Source organism: Pristis pectinata, chromosome 4 (assembly GCF_009764475.1).
Source record: "Pristis pectinata isolate sPriPec2 chromosome 4, sPriPec2.1.pri, whole genome shotgun sequence".
NCBI lineage: Eukaryota > Metazoa > Chordata > Chondrichthyes > Rhinopristiformes > Pristidae > Pristis > Pristis pectinata.
Window position 1 is genome coordinate 22,528,572 of NC_067408.1, and position 23,822 is coordinate 22,552,393.

Consider the following 23,822-nt stretch of genomic DNA (forward strand, 5'->3'; position numbering starts at 1 on the left):
TACTCAGAGCTGAGGAACCCCACAACGAATGGCCCAGCATAAACTCCAGTCATGCATCATCCAATCATGAATGGTAGTGAAAGACTAAACAATTAATTGGAGAAAGAGGTCCCCTGAATATACCACCTTCAATGATGGTGGTGCCCAGCAGATGAATGGAAAAGATGTTCAGAAGTGCTACGCAAGTGATCTCTCTCTAAGTCCTTCTGAGGACCCCACCATAATAAAAAGTAGACTTCATTTGAATTGATGAACTTTGTGATATCGGGAAATGACTGAATGCACCGGATACAGTAAAGGCAATGGGCCCCTGGAGATTCATGGTGTGGCACTGAAAGCTTGTGCTCTAGAACAAGCCTGAGCTGGAGCCAACCTCTTCCAATATGGCTACAATGAAGTGCAACTCAGACCTTTCATCAGAATTGTGATTCGGGGAGATAAATTCTCTGCTGGATGATAATCATACTTACAACAAATGATGGTTGCAGTTATTTGAAGGCTAATCATTCGAGCTTAGGACATCGCTGCAGAAATTCCTCATGGTAAGGTGCCCAGCCAAGATGGTTTCGGTTGTGTCATTGATGATCTTCACTCCATCATTAGGACAAAAGGAGGAATATTCACTAATGACACACAGTGATCAGTTCCATCTGCAACTTGTCAGATAATGAAGCAGCCTGTGCCATGGAGCATCTAGAAAGCTGAGATCTTCAAGGATAGCATGCTTAGAGAAGTGGTCAAACCCCAAGTTAATACTGAATAGGCAGAAAGGGAATAGGTGACCATCTGGCAGAGAGAAGAAGGCAGGTAGTGTAGAAGTCCACTGGGACCATACCCCTGTCAAACAGTTATACCATTTTGGATACTAATGAGGGTCATGGCTTCTCAGCAGAATACCACAAGTGCCAAATTCATGGCACCACAGGTTGCTCAGCTGCACAGGAGAGGGGGAAAAGAATGGGAGACCTATAGTGATAGGTGTTTCAGTGGATGCAAAGGTCACTCCAGGATGGTACATTGTCTCCCTAGTGCTAGGGTCGAGGATGCCAGGGAGCACTTGCAAAATATTCTGGAAGAGGAGGTGAACAACCAGTGGTTGCAGTGCATATCAGTGCCAATAATATAGATTGAGAAAAGGATGGGGTCCTTTAAGCTGAATATATAGAATGAGGAGGTAAATTAAGAAACAGAATCTTCAACATAGTAACCTCAGGATCACTCCTGTGCCACACAGTAGGAAGGTGGGATTCAGATTCCTGGGGCCAGGTCTGAGTAAGATGGGACCTGTACAAGCTAGATAGGGCACACCTAGGCAGGACTTGAACTGATATCCTTGTGGGATTGCTAGTGCTATTGAAGGGAGTTTAAACTTGTATGGCAGAGGGATGGATACCTGAGCAAGAAGTTAGAGGGGAGTGAAACAAGGATAGGATTAAAGGCAGCAAAAGGAAGGCAGGAGAAAGAAAGAAAGAAGCTTACAGAATCACAGTAAATCCAACAGATGGGGTTGATGTAAAGAAAACTGGCAAAACGACAAATTTATAGTTCTATATCGAATCGCATGCAGTATCCAAAAGTAAATCAGTGGACTGACAGTACATATAAAGGGGCATGATGTGATAGTTACAAGGAGATCAAAGGTGAAAATTCAATATTCAGGGATATTTGACTTTTAGGAAGGACAGACAAGAAAGAAAAGATGGTGGGTCGCTCTGTGAATAAGATATATAGCAAGTACATTGGTGAGACAATCTCTGCTTAGAAAACATAAATCTATTTGGATGAAAGCAAAACACAGCACGTGAAAGAAAACAATGGTAGGAGTGTTGTATTGGCCCCCAAACAATAGCAACATTGTAGGAAAGAGTATAAATCAAGAAATACCAGAGCAGTGTAAATAGAGCAGGGCATTAATCCTGGGTGACTTTAATTTTCATGTAAATTGGATTAATTATATTGAAATGGCGGCCATGAGAATGAATTCATAGAGTACATTTGGAATCGTTTCCTAGAACAATATAACTTAGAGCCAACTAAGCATAGCACTGGTAATGTGTAACGAGACAGGTTTAATAAATGACCTCAGAGTAAAAGATCCTCTAGGAAGTAGTGATAAAATGATAGAATTTAGCATTTAGCTTGACAGTAAGAAACTTGTGTCTGAATCAACAGTATTAAACTTAACTAAGGAGAATTACAAAGGAATGTGGAGAGAGTTGGATAAAGTGGACCGGGCAAATAGATTAGAAAGTAATACAATAGATAAGCAATAGCAGACATTCAAGGAGATAATTCCTGGCTGCCAACAAAAATATATCCCAATGCAGAGGAACGATTCTAAGGAGTATGGGGGTGAGAGCTAACCAAGAAAGTTAAGGAAGTATTGAGTTCAAAGAGAGAACATACAAGGCATCAGAAGTTCGTGATCATTCCTAAGATAAATTCAGAATGCTTAAAAGGCAGCATACTGATGCAGCTGGTAGAGCTGCTGCTTCACAAAGCCAGAGAATCGGATTAAATCCTGACCTCCAGAACTGTCTGTGTGGAGTTTGCATGTCCTCCTTGTGACTGTGTTGGTTTTCCCCAGGTGCTTCATTTCCTCCCACAACCCAAAGACAAGCAGATTTGTTGGTTAATTGGGCCACTATAATCTGCTCCTAGTGTGTAAGTGAATGGTAGAATCTGGGGAGAGTTATTGAGAATATAAGGGGAACTTCTAAAAAAAAAGGGATTAATGAAAGATTAGTGTAAATGGGTGGTTGCTGATCAGTGCAGACTCGATGGGTCTGTTTCAGTACTGCACCTTTCCATAGCTCTAAAGATTAAAGAAAAACTAGGAGAAAATAAATATCAGGGCAAACTATGGAAAAAATAGATACTTTCCAAAGTTTTTCTCCAAGTACAAAACAAAAAGCAAGATAGAGTACAAAATGAACCCAGGCTCCTTAGAGAATAAGACTAGAGAAATAGTTTTAGAGAACATGGAAATGGCAGAGGAATTAAACAGATATTTTGCATCGGTCTTTATTTTAGAAGACTGCAAACATCCCATTAATATTGAAAAACATGGGACGGGAATTAAATATCACAAGAGAAGTAGTATTAGGCAATCTAATAGCTGTTGTTCCATGGACCTGATGTTTGAATCCTAAGATCCTAAAAGAAGTGGCTCGAGAGACAGTAGATGTATTGGTTGTAATCTTTCCAGAAGTCCTTTCTGGAGATTTACTGAAGGATTGGACCACTGCTAATTTAATAGCCTTATACCAAAAGGGTGGGAGGCAAAATGTGGGTAATGAACAAGACTGGTTAGCCTCATGACGATTATTGGAAATGACAGAATCAATTGTTAAGTAGATAATAGCAGAACATTTGGAAAATCATAATCTGATCAAGCAGAATCAGCAAGGCCCAGTGAAGGCAAAATTTATTAACTTTCTTTGAGGAAACATCTGCCTGATGGATAGTGGGAAACCAGTAGATGTAATATATTTGACTTTTCAAAAGGTGTTCAACAAGGTCCCACACCAAAGGTGACTTCATAAAATATGAGCTCTTGGTTTGGGAAGTAATATACAAGCATGGACAGAGGATTGGCTAATTAGCAGGAATCAGTGAGTAGGTATAAGGGGGGGGGGGTCATTTTCAGATTGTCAGCCTGTAACTAGTGCGGTGTCACAGGGATCTGTGTTGGACCCAAAGTGGTTTACATGTATTAGTGAGCTAGATAAGAGAAACAAGTTGTCTAATGCCAAATTTGTAGGTGACACAAAAGTACAGTAGGAAGACAAGCTGTAGGAGGATACAAGCTATTTACAGAGAGATACTGACAGGTAAAGTGAGTAGGCGATATGTTGGCAAATGAAGTATTGAGTGCTAGCATGAAAAAATATGGAGCTGTCCACTTTGGAAGGAAGAATGATAAAACTGGTTATTAGTCGAATGGAAAAAGCTGCAGCATGTATGAAACAGAGAGAGCTTGCTTACAGTACAGCAGGTTATCAAAAGGTTAACGGAATGCTGGATTTTATTTAAAGGAGATTGATATAAAAATAGGGAAGTCTCGCTACAACTGTATAAGGCACTAGTGGAACTACAGCTAGAAGACTGTGTATAGTTTTGGTCCCCAAATTTAAGTTAAGATCTATTTCCGTTGGAGGCAGTTAAGAGAAAATTCACTGGTATGATCGCAGGAATGAAGGAGACATGAGGAAAGGTTGACCAGGCTGGGTCTGTACTCATTGGGGTTTAGAAGAATGAGAGGCAATCTTACTGAAACATACTGGGTTTCTTACAGTGTTTGACAAGGCAAATGCTGAGAGAGTATTTCCTTTCAAGGGTGAGGCTTGGACCAAAGATCAAAGTCACAGAATAAGGGATTGCTCTTTTAAGACTGAGATGAAGTATTTCTTCTAGCAAAGCATTCAGAGTACTTGGAATTCCTTGCCCCAGAAACTGATGAAGCTGAATCCTTGAATATATTGAAAGATGATCTAGATAAATGTAATCAGTAAGGGAATTGAAGTTTATGGGGATAGGGCAGGAAAGTGAACTAGAGGGAAGGTTGAATCAGCCAAAATCTCATTGAATGGTAGAATAGGCTCAAGGGGCTGAGTGATCTAATCCTCTTCCTATTTCTTATCATCTTGTGGTCTAGGCATTTATTCTCTCTATCCCCAGCACACAGTGCAGTAGTGGGTACCATCTACAAAATGCTCTGCACTTACTTGCCCAGGCGACTCCACCAGCACCTCCCAAAGTCATTGTCCTGGAACTCTCTACCCAATAGCCCCACGGGAGTCTCTTCACCAGAGGATGGCAACAGTTCAAGGCAGCAGCTCACCACTATCCTCTCATGGGAAAAAAGGAATGCACAGTTAATGCTGGCCTTGTCATCATTGACCGGATCCCAAAAATGAATTTAAACAACATTAGGGATGGACAATAAATGCTGGCTTAGACAGTGACACACACATTCCCTACCCCTCAAAATGAGCAATTTTTAAAAAAATTCGACTAATTAGCAGAGACATGTTTAACAGAATTGCAGTAGTTTAAGAAGGCAGCTTCCCACTCTAGTGCTGAAGGTGGGTAGGGATGAGTGATAAACGCTGGCCTTCCTAACAATGACCACACCCTTTGAATAAAAGATTTTTTTCCCCAAAAATTAATAAGAAAGTAGCCATCTTCCAGTTTCTTTTAACTAATCAAAATGTTCCAAGCAAAAATGAACAAGATAAACATTTAAATGACCCCCACGTTGTTTTCAGCGGTGTTCCTGGAATTTGATCTGCGGATTACTAAACAAGACCAGACAGTTACCAACTCGAACAATGGTCCGATCTTACAGGGGAAATATTTTTTGAGCCAATGAGCCAACAGCCCTCTGCAAGTTTTACCAGCTCAATCCATAAAAACACCATGATCTATGAAGGTTTCTGAGCGTGCATCAACTGACATGTTTCTCATCACACCACCACATCAAAGCCAGTTTCAAATCCTGCTAAATTCTTCCCCTCATGCAGTCCCTGGTGACCACATTCCTGCTGGAGGATTGGCAAACTCGCTTTTTGTTGCAAGATTCGGGGACTGGTGGGTGGGACTATTGCATTTTCAGGATTGGATTACTGTATATAGGTTGAAAGGGTGTGGAATTATTGGGGTTTGGAACAATTCAGTTCAGCAAACTCCTGATCCGCCCACCACCGGTCAATGCTTCAAGTTTCCGCAAGAAAGTCGCTGTCGGCTCTGCCGCTGCAATTAACATGCGGGATTACGATGAAGTTACCGCTTTCCTGGGAGAATGGGGACCGTACCAGAGGCTTATCTTCTTTCTTTTGAGTGTCAGTATCTTTCCCAATGGTTTCTGCGGACTTTCCATTGTTTTCGTCGGAGATGTTCCAGAGCATCGTTGCTCAGTTCCCGGGAACCTCAACCTCAGCGAAGCGTGGATGAACAGGACGATCCCTCTGGTACAAGGAGCCGAACTCCAGCACAGCAAATGCAGTCGGTACCGGCTGGACGTGATAATGAACCTTTCGGAGACATTCCCCGACCCAGGTTTCTTCAACATGTCTCAGATCGAACAGGAACCGTGTCTGGATGGATGGGAGTACAGCAAGGAGCAGTATATCTCCACTATCGTCACCGAGGTACCGTTCCCGGCAAGAGTTAGCCTGAGAGTAGTTTGTGAAGATAGTGGTAACGCAGTCGGTTTATGGTGAATTAAAAGGACAGATGCAATTTAATTCAAATACCTGTAAATACGGCCTCGGGACAGGTACTTTTTAATATTTAATCTGTGTTCCCTATCACACTAATGCTGTTATAATTTTGCTGCGATTTCGTCCAGTCCCAAAGCATTATTTTAATCTAGTTTCAGATCTTGAATGTTTCCTGCAACAAGGCTCAGCCCCAAAACTTGTGGCGTTCTTTGGTCTGCTTGGGGATGTTGTGGTGAATGGTCGCCTGAGTCCAAAGTCTTTACCAATTGCAAGGCAAAATGAGAAATGTGATGTAATATTATCCACTTGTCCTGATGTTTGCTGCTTCAATAACATTCATGGAGCTCCACACGATGGAAGACCAACCATTCCATCTCATTAGTATCTATTCTCTAACGTATAGAACCACATCCTCCACTATTGGTGTACTACAGCTGCCCACTGCATTTCCAGCAGCCTGCACTGTAGCAGCATACCAGTCATTTCCCTGGAGGAGCTTCCAATCTCACATCCTCCACTACCTGAAACAAGGACAAGAGTTGCAGAGGAATGGGTGAGACCAAGCATGGACTAGGTGACTGTTTAGTGGAATCCTGACCTCCTGGTTGCATGGCATTCAACTCCCCATTCTCACACCAACCTGTCTGTCCTTGGCCTTCTCCATGGCCGGGGTGAGATCAAATGCAAACTTAAAGAACAACATCTCATACTCCACCTGGGTAGACTATAACTCAGTGGTATGGTAAATGGGTAAATTGATTCATTATTGTCACAGGTACTGACGTACCGTGAAAAACATTGTTTTGTATGCCATCCACACAGATCATTTCATCACATCAGAACATCGAGATAGTACAAGGGAAAAACAACAACAGAATGAAGAATATAGTGTTACGGTTATAGAGAAAGTACAATGCAGGCAGAGAATAGCATGCAAGACCATGACAAGGTAGATTGTGAGGTTAAGAGTCCATTTTATCATACAAGAGGTCCATTCAGTAGTCATATAACAGTGGGATAGAAGCTATCCTTGAGCCTGCTGCTATGTGCTTTAAGGCTTTTGTATCTTCTGCCCAATGGGAGGGGGGAGAAGAGAGAATGTCCAGTGTGGGATGGGTCTTTGATTATGTTGGCTGCTTTACCGAGGCAGCAAGAAATGTAAACAGAGTCCATGGAGGGAAGGCTGGTTTCTGTGATGTGCTGAACTGTGTCCACAACTCTCTACAGTTTCTTGAGGTCACAGGCAGAGCAGTTGCCATACCAAACCGTGATGAATCCAGATAGGATGCCTTCTATGGGGCATCGCTAAAAATTGATGAAGGTCAATGGAGACATGCCGAGTTTCTTTACCTCCTGAGGAAGTAGAGGTGCTGGTGGGCTTTCTTGGGCATGCCATCTATGTGGTTGGATCAAGACAGGCTATTGGTGATGTTTACTTCTCAAAATTTGAAGCTCTCAACCATCACCACCTCACTATCAATGTAAATAGGAGTGTGTGCACTGCCCCATTTCCTGAAGTTAATGACAAGCTCTTTTGTTTTGCTGACATTGAGGGAAAGGTTGTTGTCATGACACCATGTCACAGGCTTTCTATTTCCTCGTCATTATTTAAGATATGTCCCACTACAGTGGTATCATCTGCAAACTTGTAGATGGAGTTAGAGCAGAATCTGGCCACACAGGCATGAGTGTATAGGGAGGAGAGTAGGGGGCTGAGGACGCAGCCTTGTGGGACACAGATGTTAAGGATAATTGTGGCGGAGGTGTTGCTGCCTATCCTTACTGATTGCGGTCTGTTGATCAGGAAGTCAAAGATCCAATTGCAAAGGGAGGTTGTTGAGTCCCATGTCGGGAGGTTGTTGAGTCTCATGTCTGGAGCTTGGAGGTGAGTTTGTGAATTTTGAACAGTGAATTTTCCAAGTTCAGGTAAACCACACTGCTTGTGCTTCTTTCTCTTTCCTTCTGATCTACGACATGTAGAACATGTCTTCCCCTCCCCCCACCCATCGCTCAGTTTCATTCCCCTTCCCCATCTGGTTCCACCTGCCTATCACTCACACACTATACTTACGGGATTTTTTATTTCGTCCTCCAACTGGTTTAATCTGATCATCATCCCTCCTCCCCCCCCCCCCCCCCCCCCCATCGTGTTCCACTTATGATCCTCTTTAGTTATCTGCAGTGTTTAGTTTCCACTTATCACCTTCCAGCCTCTGTCTCTTCCTCCACGCTCCCCTCCCTCACTGGCTCCAACTGCCCCATTTTTTCTTTATTGTCCCTTTTTTTCTCTCTCCTTATCTGTCTTTGTCGATCATCCACCAGCCGCTGTCTCACAACTGTACCCCTACCCCTCCCCCACCTGGTTCCATCTGACCATCATCCCCCCATCATTCCCCCCCCCCCCCAACCTGGTTCCATCTGTCACCTACCAGAACCTGCCTCTCTCCTCCCTCTCATCTGTTTATGCTGGCTATCTCCCCTCCACAGTCCCAGTCCTGATGCAGAGCCTCAACGTGAAACGTCAACTGTCCCACTGCCTCCACAGATGCTGCCTGACCTGCTGAATTCCTCCAGCAATTTGTTTATTTGCTGGCTGATTTCTGCTCAGTCAACAGTCAACAGTGCTATTATGTGGTACATGCTAACTTGTTCAATGGTGCCCATTCTGGATTTTGTCACTCTGCTCCAGACCTCATCACACCCTTGGTCAAAACGTGGGTCACAGAGCTGTCCAGAGGTGAAGTTAGAGTGACAGCCCTTAGCATCGAGGTAGGCTGACCACCTGTAGCATCAAGGAATCCTGATAAAACTGAAGTCAATGGACATCGAGCGAAAAACATCCAAATGGTTGTAGTCATAACTTGCACTAAAGGAAAATGGTAATGATCCTTGAAGGTCAACCATCTCAACCCCAGAATATCATGATGGGATTTGTCTGGGCAGTGTCCAAGGCCCAACCATCTTCAGCTGCTTCATCCATGATCTTCCTTCCATCATACATTTAGTTATGCGCCAATAGGTGGCAGGTAACATTCACTCCATGGAAGTCCCAGCCAATGGGCATCTCCAACAAAATAGAAACTAGCCATCTCCCCTTGTTGTTTAGTGGCATTACCATTACTGAGATCCCAACATCAACATCTTGGTTATCATTGACCAGAAGCTCAAATGGACCAGTGCATGTTGTGGCTGCAAGAGAAAGTCAGATGTTGGATATCCTGCAGTGAGTTACTCACCTTTGACACCACAAGGCCTTTCTACTATTGACAGAGCACAAGGTACATTTAAAAATTTAAACATTTAAAATTTAAAATTTTTAAATTTACTTAATTTTTTTAAGAAAGGTAGTTGTGCAGCGGCTAGCTACACACTACAAAATGAAGACACAGAGTCGCTGGTTTGAAATCAGAAGTCGAATAAACGACAGGGGCGCGGTGTGCCTTTAATATCCCAAAACTTCCTGCGCTACAGTTCCTGCGCTGACGTCACGCGTGGGTCACCTGACCTTCCCGCGCGCGGGCTTTCCTAGCCCGACAATGGGGAAGAAGGAGGGCCCCACGCCATCTTGGATCGGGGCCTCCGACGACGTTCGCAATGTTGGGAGCCGGTTCGATGCCGGTGCGGTGAGTCACTACATAACACCCCCACCGCTGCCCCCCCCACCCCCCACCCGGAACCGGCAATACCGTTGCGGAAACCAGAATTAAATAAACTATGACTTGGGTGGCCTGCCCCTGTGCCGTGCTCGCTGGACCACCACGGGTTGGTCCAAGTCTAAATGAGCCGGCTTCAGCCGGTCAATCGTAAACACCTCCTCACGCCCCCCAGTGTCCAGCACGAATGTAGACCCATTGTTCCTGACGACCCGGAATGGCCCTTCGTACGGCCGTTGCAGCGGTGATCGGTGCGCACCCCTCCTGACGAAGACGAACTTACAGTCTTGGAGGGAAACCGGCATACAGGTCGGGCCTGTCCGTGTCGCAAGGTGGGAATTGGGGCCAGGTTTCCAAGCTGCTCGCGTAGCCGGTCGAGCGCCGTGGCAGGTTCTTCCTCTGGTCCCCAAGGGGCTGGTAGGAACTCGCCCGGGACGACTAAGGGTGTTCCGTAGACCACCTCCACGGACGAGGCATGCAGGTCCTCTTTTGGCGTGGTGCGTATCCCCAGCAGGACCCAGGGGAGTTCGGCTACCCAGCTGGGCCCCTTAAGGCGGGCCATGAGTGCCGACTTCAGGTGGCGATGGAACCTCTCCACCAGTCCATTGGATTGCGGGTGATAGGCGGTGGTGAAGTGGATCCGGAAACCCCACAAGTCAGCGACGGCAGACCACAGGCTGGAGGTGAACTGAGCTCTCCTGTCTGAGGTGATATGTGCCGGGACACTGAAACGGACCACCCAAGTTGGCAAAAGGGCCTGTGCGCAGGACTGGGTGGAGGTGTCTGCTAGGAGAATGGCTTCAGGCCAGCAGGTAAAACAGTCGACAATCGTGAGGAGATACCGTGCTCCTCGGGAGACCGGGAGGGGGACGACCAGGTCGACATGGATATGGTCGAACCTCCAGCGGGTAGGTTGAAAATCCTGCAGGGGGGCCTTGACATGCTGCTGTACTTTCGAGGTCTGGCAGTGTGTGCAGGACCGGGCCCATTCGGAAACCTGTTTACGCAGGCCATGCCAGACGAACTTGTCTGACACCATCCGGACGGTAGTCCGGATGGATGGGTGTGCAAGGCCGTGAATGGCATCAAACACCCGTCAGCGCCAGGCAGCTGGGACGATGGGGCGGGATCTACCTGTGGAGATATCGCAGAGCAGGGTGCGCTCACTGGGGCCTACCAGTAGGTCTTGCAGTTGCAGGCCCGAGACTGTGGTGCGATAGCTGGGCATCTCCATGTCCGTTCGCTGTGCCTCTGCCAAGGCACCGAAATCCACCTCCTGGGACAAAACTTGGATGGTGGGCCATGACAGTGCATCCGCGACCACGTTCTCTTTCCCAGACAGATGGCGAATGTCAGTGGTGAACTCTGAGATGTACGACAAGTGCCACAGCTGCCGTGCTGACCAGGGATCTGAGACCTTGTCGAAGGCGAAGGTCAATGGCTTGTGTTCGGTGAAAGCTGTAAACAGCCTGCCCTCCAAGAAGTATCGGAAGTGTCTGATGGCCAGGTACAACGCCAACAGCTCGCGGTCGAAGGTGCTATATTTGAGCTCTGGTGGTCGAATGTGCCTGCTGAAGAACGCCAGCGGTTGCCAATGCCCTTCGCTAAGCTGTTCTAGAATGCCTCCGACCGCTGTGCTGGAGGCGTCGACCGTGAGGGCAGTCGGGACGTCCGTGCAAGGATGCACCAACATGACCGCGTCCGCCAAGGCCTGCTTGGTTTCGACGAACGCGGTGTGAGCCTCTTCTGACCAAACAATGTCCTTGCTTCCGCCTGACAGGAGAGCAAACAACGGGTGCATGATGCGGGCCGCGGATGGTATGAACCGGTGATAAAAGCTTACCATACCGAGGAATTCCTGCAGGCCCTTGATGGAGGTGGGTCTGGTGAAATGGCGGATGGCGTCGACTTTCGCAGCAGGGGCGTGGTGCTGTGTTTGTCGATCTGATGGCCCAGGAAATTGATTGTCTCCAGCCCAATTTGGCATTTGGCTGGGTTGATGGTCAGGCTGAAATCCCTCAGGCGAGAAAAGAGTTGGCGGAGGTGCGTGAAATGTTCCTGGCGGCTGTTGCTGGTGATCAAGATGTCGTCGAGGTATATGACAGCGAAGTTAAGGTTGCGCCCGACTGCGTCCATCAGTTGTTGGTAATCGCCACAGGGTTGCCAGCCTCCTGCTGCCTTGGGGACCATGTGTAGCAGAGAGGCCCATGGGCTGTCCGACCTGTGGATGATGCCCAGCTCCTCCATTTTTTTGAATTCCTCTTTCGCGGGGCGGAGCTTGTCTGGGGGTAGCCGCCGGGCGCGGGCATGGAAGGGTGGGCCCTGGGTGGGGATGTGATGCAGGACGCCGTGCTTGGGCAAGGTGGTGGAGAACTGGGGCGTTAGTATGGACAGGAACTCTGCCAGGACCCTGGCAAACTCGTTGGTTGACGTGGTGACGGAGTCAAGGTGTGGGGCTGGTAGCTTGGCCTCACCCAACGAGAACGTTTGGAAGGTCCTGGCATGTACCAAATGCTTACCCCGCAGGTCAACCAGCAGACTGTTGGCACGAAGGAAGTCTGCCCCGAGGAGTAGTTGCGCGACGGCGGCCAGGATGAACCTCCAAGTAAAGTTGCAGGTGCCGAACTGAAGGAGTACCAAACGGGTGCCAAAGGTCCGAATGGCGCTGCAGTTGGCGGCTCTGAGGGCGGGTCCTGGTGTGCATTTGCGAGTCTCGTGGCTGTTGGGAGGCATGACGCTGACTTCGGCTCCAGTGTCCACTAGGAACCGATGTCTGGAATGCCTGTCCCACACATGCAAGAGGCTATCCGGGTGGCCAGCTGCCATAGCCATCAGCAGCGGCTGGCTCTGGCGTTTCCCAGACCTGCATGGTGGCTGGCATCTGCGGGCGTCAGCGCCCCACCGCTGGTGGTAGAAACACCATTGGTCGGTGGGTGTCTCAGACCTGGTGGCGGGTGGGGTGCGTTCGATTGCCGGGTCTGGCCTGCTGGGCCGCTGGGTACGTGGCGTGGCAACACGCTCGACAGACACCCTGCGCTCCTTTTTCGTCTGCCAAAGGACATCTGCCCGGGCGGCCACCTTCTGGGGGTCGCTGAAATCGGCATCCGCAAGGAGCAGGTGGATGTCATCGGGTAACTGCTCCAGGAAGATCTGCTCAAACAGCAGGCAGGGTTTATGCCCATCTGCCAGGGCCAACATCTCGTTCATGAGCGCGGGGGGGGGGGGGTCTGTTGCCCAACCCATCGAGGTGGAGGAGGCGGGAGGCCCTTTCGCGTCGGGAAAGGCCGAAAGTCTCGAGAAGGAGGGTCTTGAACTTATCGTACTTCTCCTCCTCCGGGGGCGCCTGGATGAAGTCCTCAACCTGGGCTCTGGTGTATTGGTCAAGGGCGCTCACCACGTAATAGTACTTGGTGTCGTCCCTAGTGATCTGGCGAATCTGGAACTGGGCCTCGGCCTGGTCGAACCAGACATGGGGCCGGAGGGTTCAGAAGGTGGGCAGTTTAAGGGCTACTGGCTGTACCTTTTGCTGTGCAGACATCGTGGGTCCAAAAACGTTTGGGCCCATCGGGGTCACCAATGTAGAGGCTAGCTACACACCACGAAATGAAGACACAGAGTCGCTGGTTTGAAATCAGAAGTTGAATGAACGACAGGGGCGCAGTGCGCCTTTAATATCCCAAAACTTCCCGCGCTACAGTTCCTGCGCTGACGTCACGCGTGGGTCACCTGACCTTCCCATGCGCGGGCTTTTCTAGCCCGATGATGGGGAAGAAGGAGGGCCCCGCACCATCTTGGATCGGGGCCTCCGACGACATTCGCGATGTCGGGAGCCGGTTCGATGCCGGTGCGGTGAGTCGCTACAGTTGCTTGATGGAATACTCTCTATTTGTCGGGGTGAGTGCAGTTCCTATAATACTCAAGAAGCCCGACACCATCCAGGACAAAACACACAACTTGTTTATCACCGGATCCGCCATCCTAAACATTCAGTTTCTCCACCACAGGTTCATGGTGGCCACAGTATATATATCAACAAAATACATTGCAGTTACTCACTCAGACTATTTCTAACAGCTTTTCCCAAACCAAGAGGAACAGCATCCTGACTAGGACATTTATAGCTGTTTCTTTATTGTTACTAGGCCTAACTCTTGGAACTCCTTCTGCAACACTTCAGATGTACCTTCACCAGAAGGACAGCAATGGTTCTAGGAGGTGGTTTGCCACCACATTTTCAAGGGCAATTAGGAATGATCAATGCGCCCAGATCCGCACAAATGAATAAATTTAAAAAAACACTTGGAAAGATCAAGCCTACCATTGCTGAGCTAATGAAGGTTTGCATGGTGGTCTCAGTCACATTAGACCCACACTTGGAGGTACTTCCATTACAGCAATATTATATTTCCTTTAACAACTTAACCAGAGCAATTCAGGAGGGTGGCTCACTACCCTCAATATAGATTAGGTTTGAGCAATAAATTCTGACCTGTCAGCAATGCCCACTTTCTATGAGAGGACATATCAAGATTGGCACAGCTTAAAGGCTCAAATCCCTTATTTAAGTGCAAGCTCTCACTGTAATAGTGGGACAAACTGGCACAGGTCCCCTGTGCAGCACAATTTTAGTTCTGTTTGCAAACATGACAAATTTCAATGACATCACTTCCGAATCACAGACTATCTTGATTTGGACACGTAATGCCATTCCTTCATTGTCCCTGGATCAAGATTCTAGAACTTCATTGTACTTTGACTGTATGGATTGCTACAGATCAAGAGGAAAGCTCACCACCACCTACTTCAGTGCAAACACAAATGGGCAAAAATCAGTCTTGCTGTACCATGAAAATGAATTAATATAAAATAATGTAATATTTACTGACAGTACTTTTCAAATCTTCTGTTGCATTGTTTATTTTAAGGAATGAATGGTCTGAAAAGCTTTATTTCATAAAACAAGTAACTCTCTTACATTTGCTGGCACTATTGATGTCCTTTCGGGATATTGCATATTGTGCAGAAACTGGAATGTTCTAAATTTGTTAAGTATGCACTAAGGGATCTAATTTGTTGGACCTCAAAAGTTTTGATGCAATATCTTTGTAACCAAGGTGTTATTTGATATGAATTAATTAATTTTAGATCTCAATAGCTTAATGTTTCCCAGTGGAATGTTGATATGCAATATCTGAGCTACAGATAATCTGGGGATTAAATTTGAAAGGTTTTAAGAATTTAAAGCCAAGGCCACTGATTGCAAAAATACAAATCATCCATTATTTCTTGTGTGGAAATATTAACATTTAAGATCATGATTTTTAAATCCTATTTGTTAGTGTTTTAAGTTGTAGGTGGGGATTAGGGAAATATGCAGATCCCTTCCACTCCTCACATCTAATACAGAGTCTGAAAATCCACAGACTATGAGGCAGGCAGTTATATTGAGATTGCAGAAGAATATGCCAAGTAGGAAGGCAACTCATTTGCAAGAGGTTGTAGGACCAACCCTGGGCATTAGTCTATCTAGTGATGTAAAAACCTCTGATGAAATGTTATTTTGGTGGAAGTCAGACAGTCCCCCATTGCACCATTTACTCTTTTTTGTCATTCATTATCCTATCCCTACAGAACAACTCTAATATCTATACTACTGAGAATCTTTGCCCAAATTGCCATCTATTCCAATTGAGTAGCTTTGTAATGAAGATTCTGTTCCTCACATATCTTCATAACAGGTAAGAAGTATTTGAAACCCAAGATAGGCAAATTATTTTGCAAAGATCTTACAGAATGAACATTTCAGTAGCTATGTCCAGCCATTCAGGAAGACATTATTTAAGCCCAGAATGTGAAAGAAGGAAACTATCACCCTGGGAGCAAGACAGGGTAGAGAGTGTGTTAGTACTTATAAGTTAGGTGATCTAACAAATTGAGTTAGAGCATATTTTTTCCTAATTTTTGCAATAGTGTTGGAAAAGAGTTCAGATTAATTGTACTTCTCATTGTAAAGTGTGTTATTTATTAGGTCAATGATCCCTCATCAGAACTGGTTCTCTCTCCACAGATGCTGCCTGATCTACCGAGTATCTACAATTGAGTATACATAACAAGCAGGGAAATTGCTACTGTCCATGATTAAGGCAGTTATAACAGGGCATGTACAAAATAATAAAAGGAGTGGGAAGCATTAATATTACATGACAAAAGTCATGTTGGACAAATCTGTTGGAGTATTTTGAGGATGAAACTAGTGGAATAGGTAAGGTGGAAAAAAATAGATGTGATATACCTGGGCTTTCAATAAAGTGCCACACTGGAGGTTATTGACAAAATTAGACCAAATGGGATGGATTAACATACTGTCATAGTTTGAGGATTGGTAAAAAAAAACAGAAAACATAGACTAGGAATAATTTATGGCTTGGGAAGTTCTGACAAATGAGGCTCACAAAAATCAATTCTGGGGCTCACAACCTGTATCAATTATTTGGATGAGGGCACCAAGCATGATATGTACAAGTTCACTAATGATATAAAGCTGGATTACAGTGTGAGTCATGAGGAGCATGCTGTGAGGCTTATTGATGCTGTAGATATGCGAAGCTAATGAGTGAGGGCATTGCAGATGGAACATGAAAACTATGAAAAATGATGAAGTCATTCACTTCAATAGGAAAAAAAATCAAAAAGCAAAATAAAATTTTTAAAATATTGAGTGATTGTAAAGATATCAGTATTCAGAGGGACCTGGATATTCTTGTAGATGAATCATTGAAAGTTAACGTGCAGATACAACAAACTAACCGGGAAGGCAAATGGTATATTAGACTTGATAGCAAGAGAATTTGAGTACAAGAGTAAAGATATCCTACTGAACTCATGTAGGTTCCCTGTCAGACTGCATCTGAAATATTGTGTATAGGTCTGGTCTCTCTGGCTACAGAAGGATATGCGTTGCAATAGAGGGAGTGCAACAGAGGGTTTTCATATTGATTCTTGGGATGGGGGATTGTCTGATGAGGAGAGATTAAGAAGAGTGAGAAGCGATCTCACTGAAGCATATAAAATTCTCACCTGGCTTGACAGGCCAGAACCAGGGATGATGTTTCCCCTGTCTGGGATGTCTGGAATCAGATATCACAGTATCAAAATAAAGGGTCAACCATTCAGGACTGGGATAAGAAGAAATTTCTTAACCAAATTGGCAGTGAATCCTTGGAATTCTCATCCCAAAGGAGATGTGGAGGCTCAGATGTGTATATTCAAAATAGAAATGGATAGCTCTGTGGATAATAAGGAAATCGAGCAATTTGCGGTTGGTACAGAAAAATTGCACTCAGATAATCAATTGTGATGTTATTGAATGATAGACGAGGTACAAGGGGCTGAATACCTCAGTCCTGCTTTCATTTATTATGTTTTTATATTAATACATGAACACATAGGCTGCATGGATTATGCTAAAATACCTCTGGAGAATTTTCAAGGAACTTATGTGTAATAAGATAAAATGCTCAACAGCTCCATTAACATAGTGTTATATTGACACTAAAGATGAAATCTCATGATTTTGAACATTAAGTAATCATACACTAGATTGGTATGGAAATTATATTTTGTAGATGCAGAACAGAGTTGAACAATCCAGTAAGGCCTGTTGTAAGCATTTTTATTCCATATTTGTTTTAGTCCAAATGCAATAGTCAAAGAAATGTCCTTTTGTTGCCCTGGGCCCCCGTGGTCATTCAATGTTGGGCTGACTTGCTTTCACTCCATTTCCGTGGGTTGTGAGGAGGTTGAAGAGTCTTCCGCAGGATCCACAGACTTAGCCACAGGTAAATAAAGAGGTGCTTGATGAGCACGTGGATTGGTTGTTTGGGAAATGGTGCGCGGCTCTGCCATTTTTGCTTATCCTTCATGTGCTCCCATCGAGGAAACTCAAGGTTGTTGGTGCGTTACCAGATGTTCCTTCTTTATTTGAATACTCTAAAGTCAAGAATCCCCATGAGTTGACAAGGAGGTGATTATTTAGCAAGGAAATTTTAAGAATATCCTTGTGACTTTTCCTTATTCTTACCTGTAAATCACTTGATGTGACAGAGCTCAGAGTATAGTAACCATGTTAAGCATCTGCAGTCAGGCATTCCAAAAATATGGCCAACCCATTTAGCTAGACATGAATAATCAACATCTTTATAGAATCACAGAGTCATAGAGCACCTACCATTAATAGTATAATTCCTACGCTGGTTTGACTTTTCAAAATGCATCACCTCACACTTATATATATTGAAATCCATTTGCCACTCCTCAGACTACTTCCCGAACTGATCAAGATCCCCTTGTAATCTGCAATAACTTTCTTCACTATCAACAACATCTCCTAATTTTGTGTCATCTGCAAATTTACTGATCAAGCCCTGTGCATTCGCATCCAAATCATTTATATAAATGACAAATAACAAGGGTCCCAACACTGACCCCTGTGGCCCACCACTATACACTGGTCTCCATTCCAAGAAACAATGTTCAACCACCACCATCTGTTTCCTACCTCCAAAACAATTTTGAATCCACCTAACTAGCTCTCCCTGGATTCCATGGGACCTAACCTTCCAGACCAGCCTACCATGCAGGACCTTGTCAAAGGCCTTGCTAAAGTCCAAATAGACAACATCCACTGCCCTACACTCATCTACTCTTTTGGTTACCACTTCAAAAAACTCTAAAAGATTCATCAAACATGACATTCTACGAACAAAGCCATGCTGACTCCTTTTCATCAGACTTTGTCTATCCAAATAGGTAGTAGATCCTGTCCCTCAGAATTCCCTCTAGTAACTTCTCCACTATTGATGTCAGGCTGACCGGCCTGTAGTTCCCTGGCTGGTCCTTGCTACCCTTCTTAAACAACAGAACTTTAGCCACATTCCAGTCTTCAGGAACTTCACCAGTGACGAATAATGAAGCAAATATCTCCACAAGGGCCTCCGCAATTTCTTCTCTAGCATCCCACAAAGTCTGAGGATGCACTTGGTCATGCCCTGGGGATTTATCCACCTTAAGGCACTGTAAGGCTGCAAGTACCTCCTCTCTGGTAATACAAATGTCCTCTAACACATCTCCACTTGTTTCCCTTATCTCTTGAGCAACCATGATTTTCTCCTCAGTAAATACCGAGGAGAAATATTTGTTAAAAATCCCACCCACCTCCTGCAGCTCAAGACATAGACAGCCCTATTGAGCTCTAAGGGGACCTACTCTCTCCCTGGCCATCCATTTACTTTTAATATAGCTATAGAACCTCTTGGGATTTTCCTTAACCTTATCTGCCAGATCCATCTCATATCCTCTCTTTGCCCTCCTGATTTCCCTCAAGTGCATTCTTAATCTTTTTATAGTCATCATGGGATTCACTTGTCACCGACCTTCTAAACCCAATGTATCTTCCTTCTTATTCCTGACCGGAGCCTCACTATCTCTCGTCAGCCAAGGTTCCCTAAACTTGCCAAGTTTTCCCTTCATGCTAACAGGAACATGCTGCTCTTACACCATTGATATCACACTCTTAAAAGCCTCCCACTTGCTATTCATTCCTTTCTCTTCAGATAGGCTCACCCAATCAATCTCGGCTAGATTCTGCCTAATTCTGCCAAAATTTAGCTCTACTCCAGTTTAGGGCCCTAACCTGTGGACTTGCCCTATCCTTTTCCATTACTATCTTAAAACTAATAGAATTAGGGTCACTAGAGCCAAGGTGCTCCCTGGCTGCCACTTCAGTTACTTGCCCTACCTCGTTCCATAAGAGGAGGTCCAGTATTGCACCCTCCCAAGTAGGGCCCTCTACATACTGAGTCAGGACGCATTTCACAAATTCCAGTCCATCTAAGTCCTTAACACTGTGGCTGGCCCAGTCAATACCATGAAAATTAAAATTAATACAAACTTATTATTCTTACAATTATGAGCAATTTCCCTACACACCTGCTCCTTGAATTTCTGCTGACTATTGAGGGGTCTATAATACAGCCCCACTAGAGTGACCCTCCCCTCCTTGTTTCTAAGTTCCACCCATATGGCCTCACTGGACAATACTCCAAGAATGTAATCTCTAAGCACTGCTGTTACATCCTCCTTTATCAAAAAGGCAACACCCCCTCCTCGTTTACCTGTACTCTGTCACACCTGAAGCATCTGTATCCTGGAACATTGAGCTGCCAGTCCTGCCTTTCTCTCAGCCATGTTTCTGTTATGACTATAACGTCCCAGTCCCCAGAGCCAAACCACACTCTTAGTTCATCCGCCTTATCTGTTAAACCACGTGCATTAAAATAAACACAGTTTAACTGAATATTCTTTTCCATCCCTTTACTGTGCCCCTGGCTGTTCCTGATTACTACACCTGCTCTCGCTGGTTACTGCTTTATCCCATGATTTGGTCCTCTCAGTGTCCCACCCCCTGACAATATAGTTTATGCTGGGGATGTTGGCCTAAGAGAGGATGCTGGTATTATTCTTTTATTTGGCCAATTAATTCTGAGGATTTTATGAGTTGGGCCTGTTGGTACTTCTTCAGTAGTCTGAAGTGCCTGCTATGGGTAGATTAAATCTCTGAAGCATGCAGGAACACAGGAATCATGACTGTCAACCATGATGATAGTGTTGGATTTGAAGTATTGATCTTCAAATATTATTTTCCTCAGAAGGCCAAAGGCTGTGTAGGCAGAATGGAGGCAGTGAAGAATTTCACCATTGGTGTTTGCCTTTATGTTGGAAAGTGGTCCAGATTTTCCAGTGTTTTGTGGTGGATCTATTTTGCTCAGAAGCAATGTTGTGCAGCGGGTATAGATTGGAAGAGGACATTTTTCCGACAGATGTTTAGGGCCAGGCCAGTTCTCCCCAATGTTTAAGCAAATGAATCAGCAATGACATGGAGCTTGATCTTTGAATGTGCAAATCTGCAAGAATTGTTTGTCTGCTGCAGCAGTATGACTGAAGTTGGAGCAGAGTCATATTTCCCATTCATCCTGTAGATTAGCTCCATTCCAGTGGGAAACTGAAGGGAGCTGAGGTGCAATATTGTGGCAAGGAAGGTTGAGAAGGGAGTTGCAGTTGTGTCACAGCTTTGCATGACTCCAGTCTGGACTGGAATTGGGGACTTTGTTGGACTTGTCAATACATTCATGTCATCAAGTAGCAGATGTAAAAGGAAGATGAATTTCTGAAAGCAGCCAAATTTGAAGAAGATTTTCCATAATTCCTCTTGGTTGATTGAATCAAAAGCTTTTTGAGGTGGAAAGGACTGTTCATAATGATTGATATTGCTCCCTGCAGTTTTCTTGGAGTTATTGCATTGTGAATATCATGTCCAGTGCACCTTTTGGATGGATAGAACTTGAATTATGACTCAGGGAGGAACATTCTGGCCACTAGGAGGAGGTTGTGGTGATAATTTTCCCTTGACAGACAGCAGGGAGGCCATTCTATAGTTATTACAATAAGATTTTTCTCCCTTCGAAGATAACCATGAAGGCGGCATCTCTGAAGTCTCCTAAAAGAGAGGGGCCATCAATTCAAGCTGAAATTGAACTTCAGGAGGGATGTTGACTACTCCAGAGAGCTTAAGTTTCTCATTTTGGTGATCTGGGGTAGCAGTGAGACAGGACTGGCTAATGAGTGGATGGAGCTAAAGGCAATTGCTTCACAGATTAAGTTTCAGGTGAGGATTCCCTTGATGTGTCCTTGACTGCTTCTCTGTCCTTGATAAAGTTCCTCCATTCTTGGCTTTCAGTGAAACTTATTTTAAGGCCCCTTGCAAAAATTGTTCCTGACTGACTATAATGTGTGTTGTGATCGTTTTCTGAGAGTGGATTTTCAATGGGCTGTTGAGGCTACTAACAAAAAGACACATTAACATTATTTACCTTTATTGGCTACAAAAAACTCACTGGGACTTCTTTTTTCTCCCTTATGAAATGGAGGTTTTCTAGCATCCATCTCATTTCTTTGTTTCCATATTTTTAAATGGAAATGCTGCAAGATTTCTGCATTCAGCACGAACAGTTACACTGAACTGCTACCATAAAGCTGTCTGCGTGCCCTCTCAGTAATATGACAATGTTATAAGGATCAAAATCAATATCGTGTTTTAGTAAACGCCAAGCAAACCCCATGCATGGTGAAAGTGAAAATAGTTAATCAAAACTGCACCAGGGAGCCCTTGATTGTTTAAGCATGTATATTTGTTAATGGAGATACTAACTAAGTTAGGAGTCAAGCTTACTTTGTGATATGTGTAGCCCTCTACAAGGTTAGCTTAAAATTGATATATCACTTTAAAATTCAATATCTCTCATTTAAAATGACATTTTACACAGTAATTAATTAAAATATATTTACACATTGATCTTTGAGTGGGAATTCTATATTGTTAGTGATTCTACAATAGATTCCAACAACAAAAGAATAAATTCCTTTACAGTAACATCAGAATAGAAACAAATCTTATAGACTTTGTAGCCATAGGCTCTGCGTGATAATGCTGTGTCTGTTCTCCAATTCCCATCGTAGCATGTTTGCCCAAATGCTTTCCTGTTCCTTTGTCATTTGGCAGTTGCTTTTCTTTTCAGCCACACTTTAAAAGAGTAATTCAGTTTTGATATTTAGTCGTCAAATACCTTTACATGAATTATTGTCTAGTATTCATTATTCTTTTTGTTTCTATTTAAACTATATGGTAAATCTTTATTACTACCTAAGGTGCATGAAATCTTTAAGTTATGAAGCAGACACACATTCAGAGGCTGAACTTGTTTGCAATGGTTAAAACAATAGCAATCTGGGATATGATCCAGGTCTTTAAAATGCCACAAAGCAAACTTCAAGTTTCAAGTGAGGAGAAGAATTGTTTTTCACACAGATATGCAGACATCTGGAACAGATTTTTTTTTGTACAGCACAAAAAAAGCTTAAATGCTTTAACTGGTACTCATTTTCCCCTGCTATGCCTCCTAATGCAAAGCAGAGAATACAGGAGTAGGGATTCTATATATGACTCACACCCATTTTATTTATGTATAAGATACTCAAAATTTTGCCAGAGAAGGGAGGCTGGATGTTCCAGCCTGGAACAGCTACAAGTTGAACAGTAAAAATATAAATAAGATGGAAAAAGCTAAACGGCATTCACTACTTCATTTTCCTCCTAAAACTCTAGTTAAGAAGAAGAAAGTACAGTGCTTAGCCCCACTCAGAGTGGAGAGAGATTATTGAACTCTACTGGGTTCTTATTTTTCTGTAATGAAATTACCTTCAGAAACTCCCTTTCAAGTTTCATACCTTACAAAAGGATAGATGAGCAATATACCAGAGGGAAGCCAGGACATTGGAATTAAGTTTCAGCAGAAGTGAGAAGGGGGAGGGGAAAAATAATGGAAACATTAAAACCTGACCCTAATCCACCTTAACCATGCCACTCCAAACCTGACTCAAGGCAAAGCACTAAAAACCTTTTCTGCTCCCAACCCAGCCTAGCGGCATTTGCAGAATATGATGCTCAGACACTGGCACTGATTCAGACTTAACATTTGTGCACTAACAAAACATTGCAGGCCTGGGTGAAGTTCTTCCTATACTCTCCACTCCGCTTAACAGTGAGGTCGATATAAATTTTAAACAGATGCTCTAAACTTAAGTGTCATTATCCATCCATTGCCTTACAATGTATCACACCCTGCCATTAACACCAAGTCAAACTTAAATTCAGCATCTGAAAATCACCCTCCCATCCTGGGTCAAGATCTTCAATTGCTCCCTGGCTGAGAATCTCCTGCCAGATGCTACGCCTGCATGTAGTCAAGTTAATCTGGAAAAAGCACTGAATGACATGACATATCCTTACCTAAACCCAACTATTTCTGAAAGATATGTACCTCACATGACT

General features: G+C 44.3%; 1 protein-coding gene across 2 annotated transcripts in view; it reads left to right on the forward strand.

The window, feature by feature from the left end:
* The first annotated feature begins 5,665 nt into the window (after positions 1-5,665).
* LOC127569416 (solute carrier family 22 member 5-like) overlaps positions 5,666-23,822 on the forward strand; it is a 47,935-nt gene continuing 29,778 nt past the window's right edge. For both annotated transcript variants that reach the window (XM_052014034.1, XM_052014035.1), the window contains exon 1: positions 5,666-6,152. In XM_052014034.1, coding sequence (XP_051869994.1) covers positions 5,766-6,152 — 387 coding nt within the window. In that variant the 5' untranslated portion in view covers positions 5,666-5,765. The remainder of the gene's footprint in view (positions 6,153-23,822) is intronic.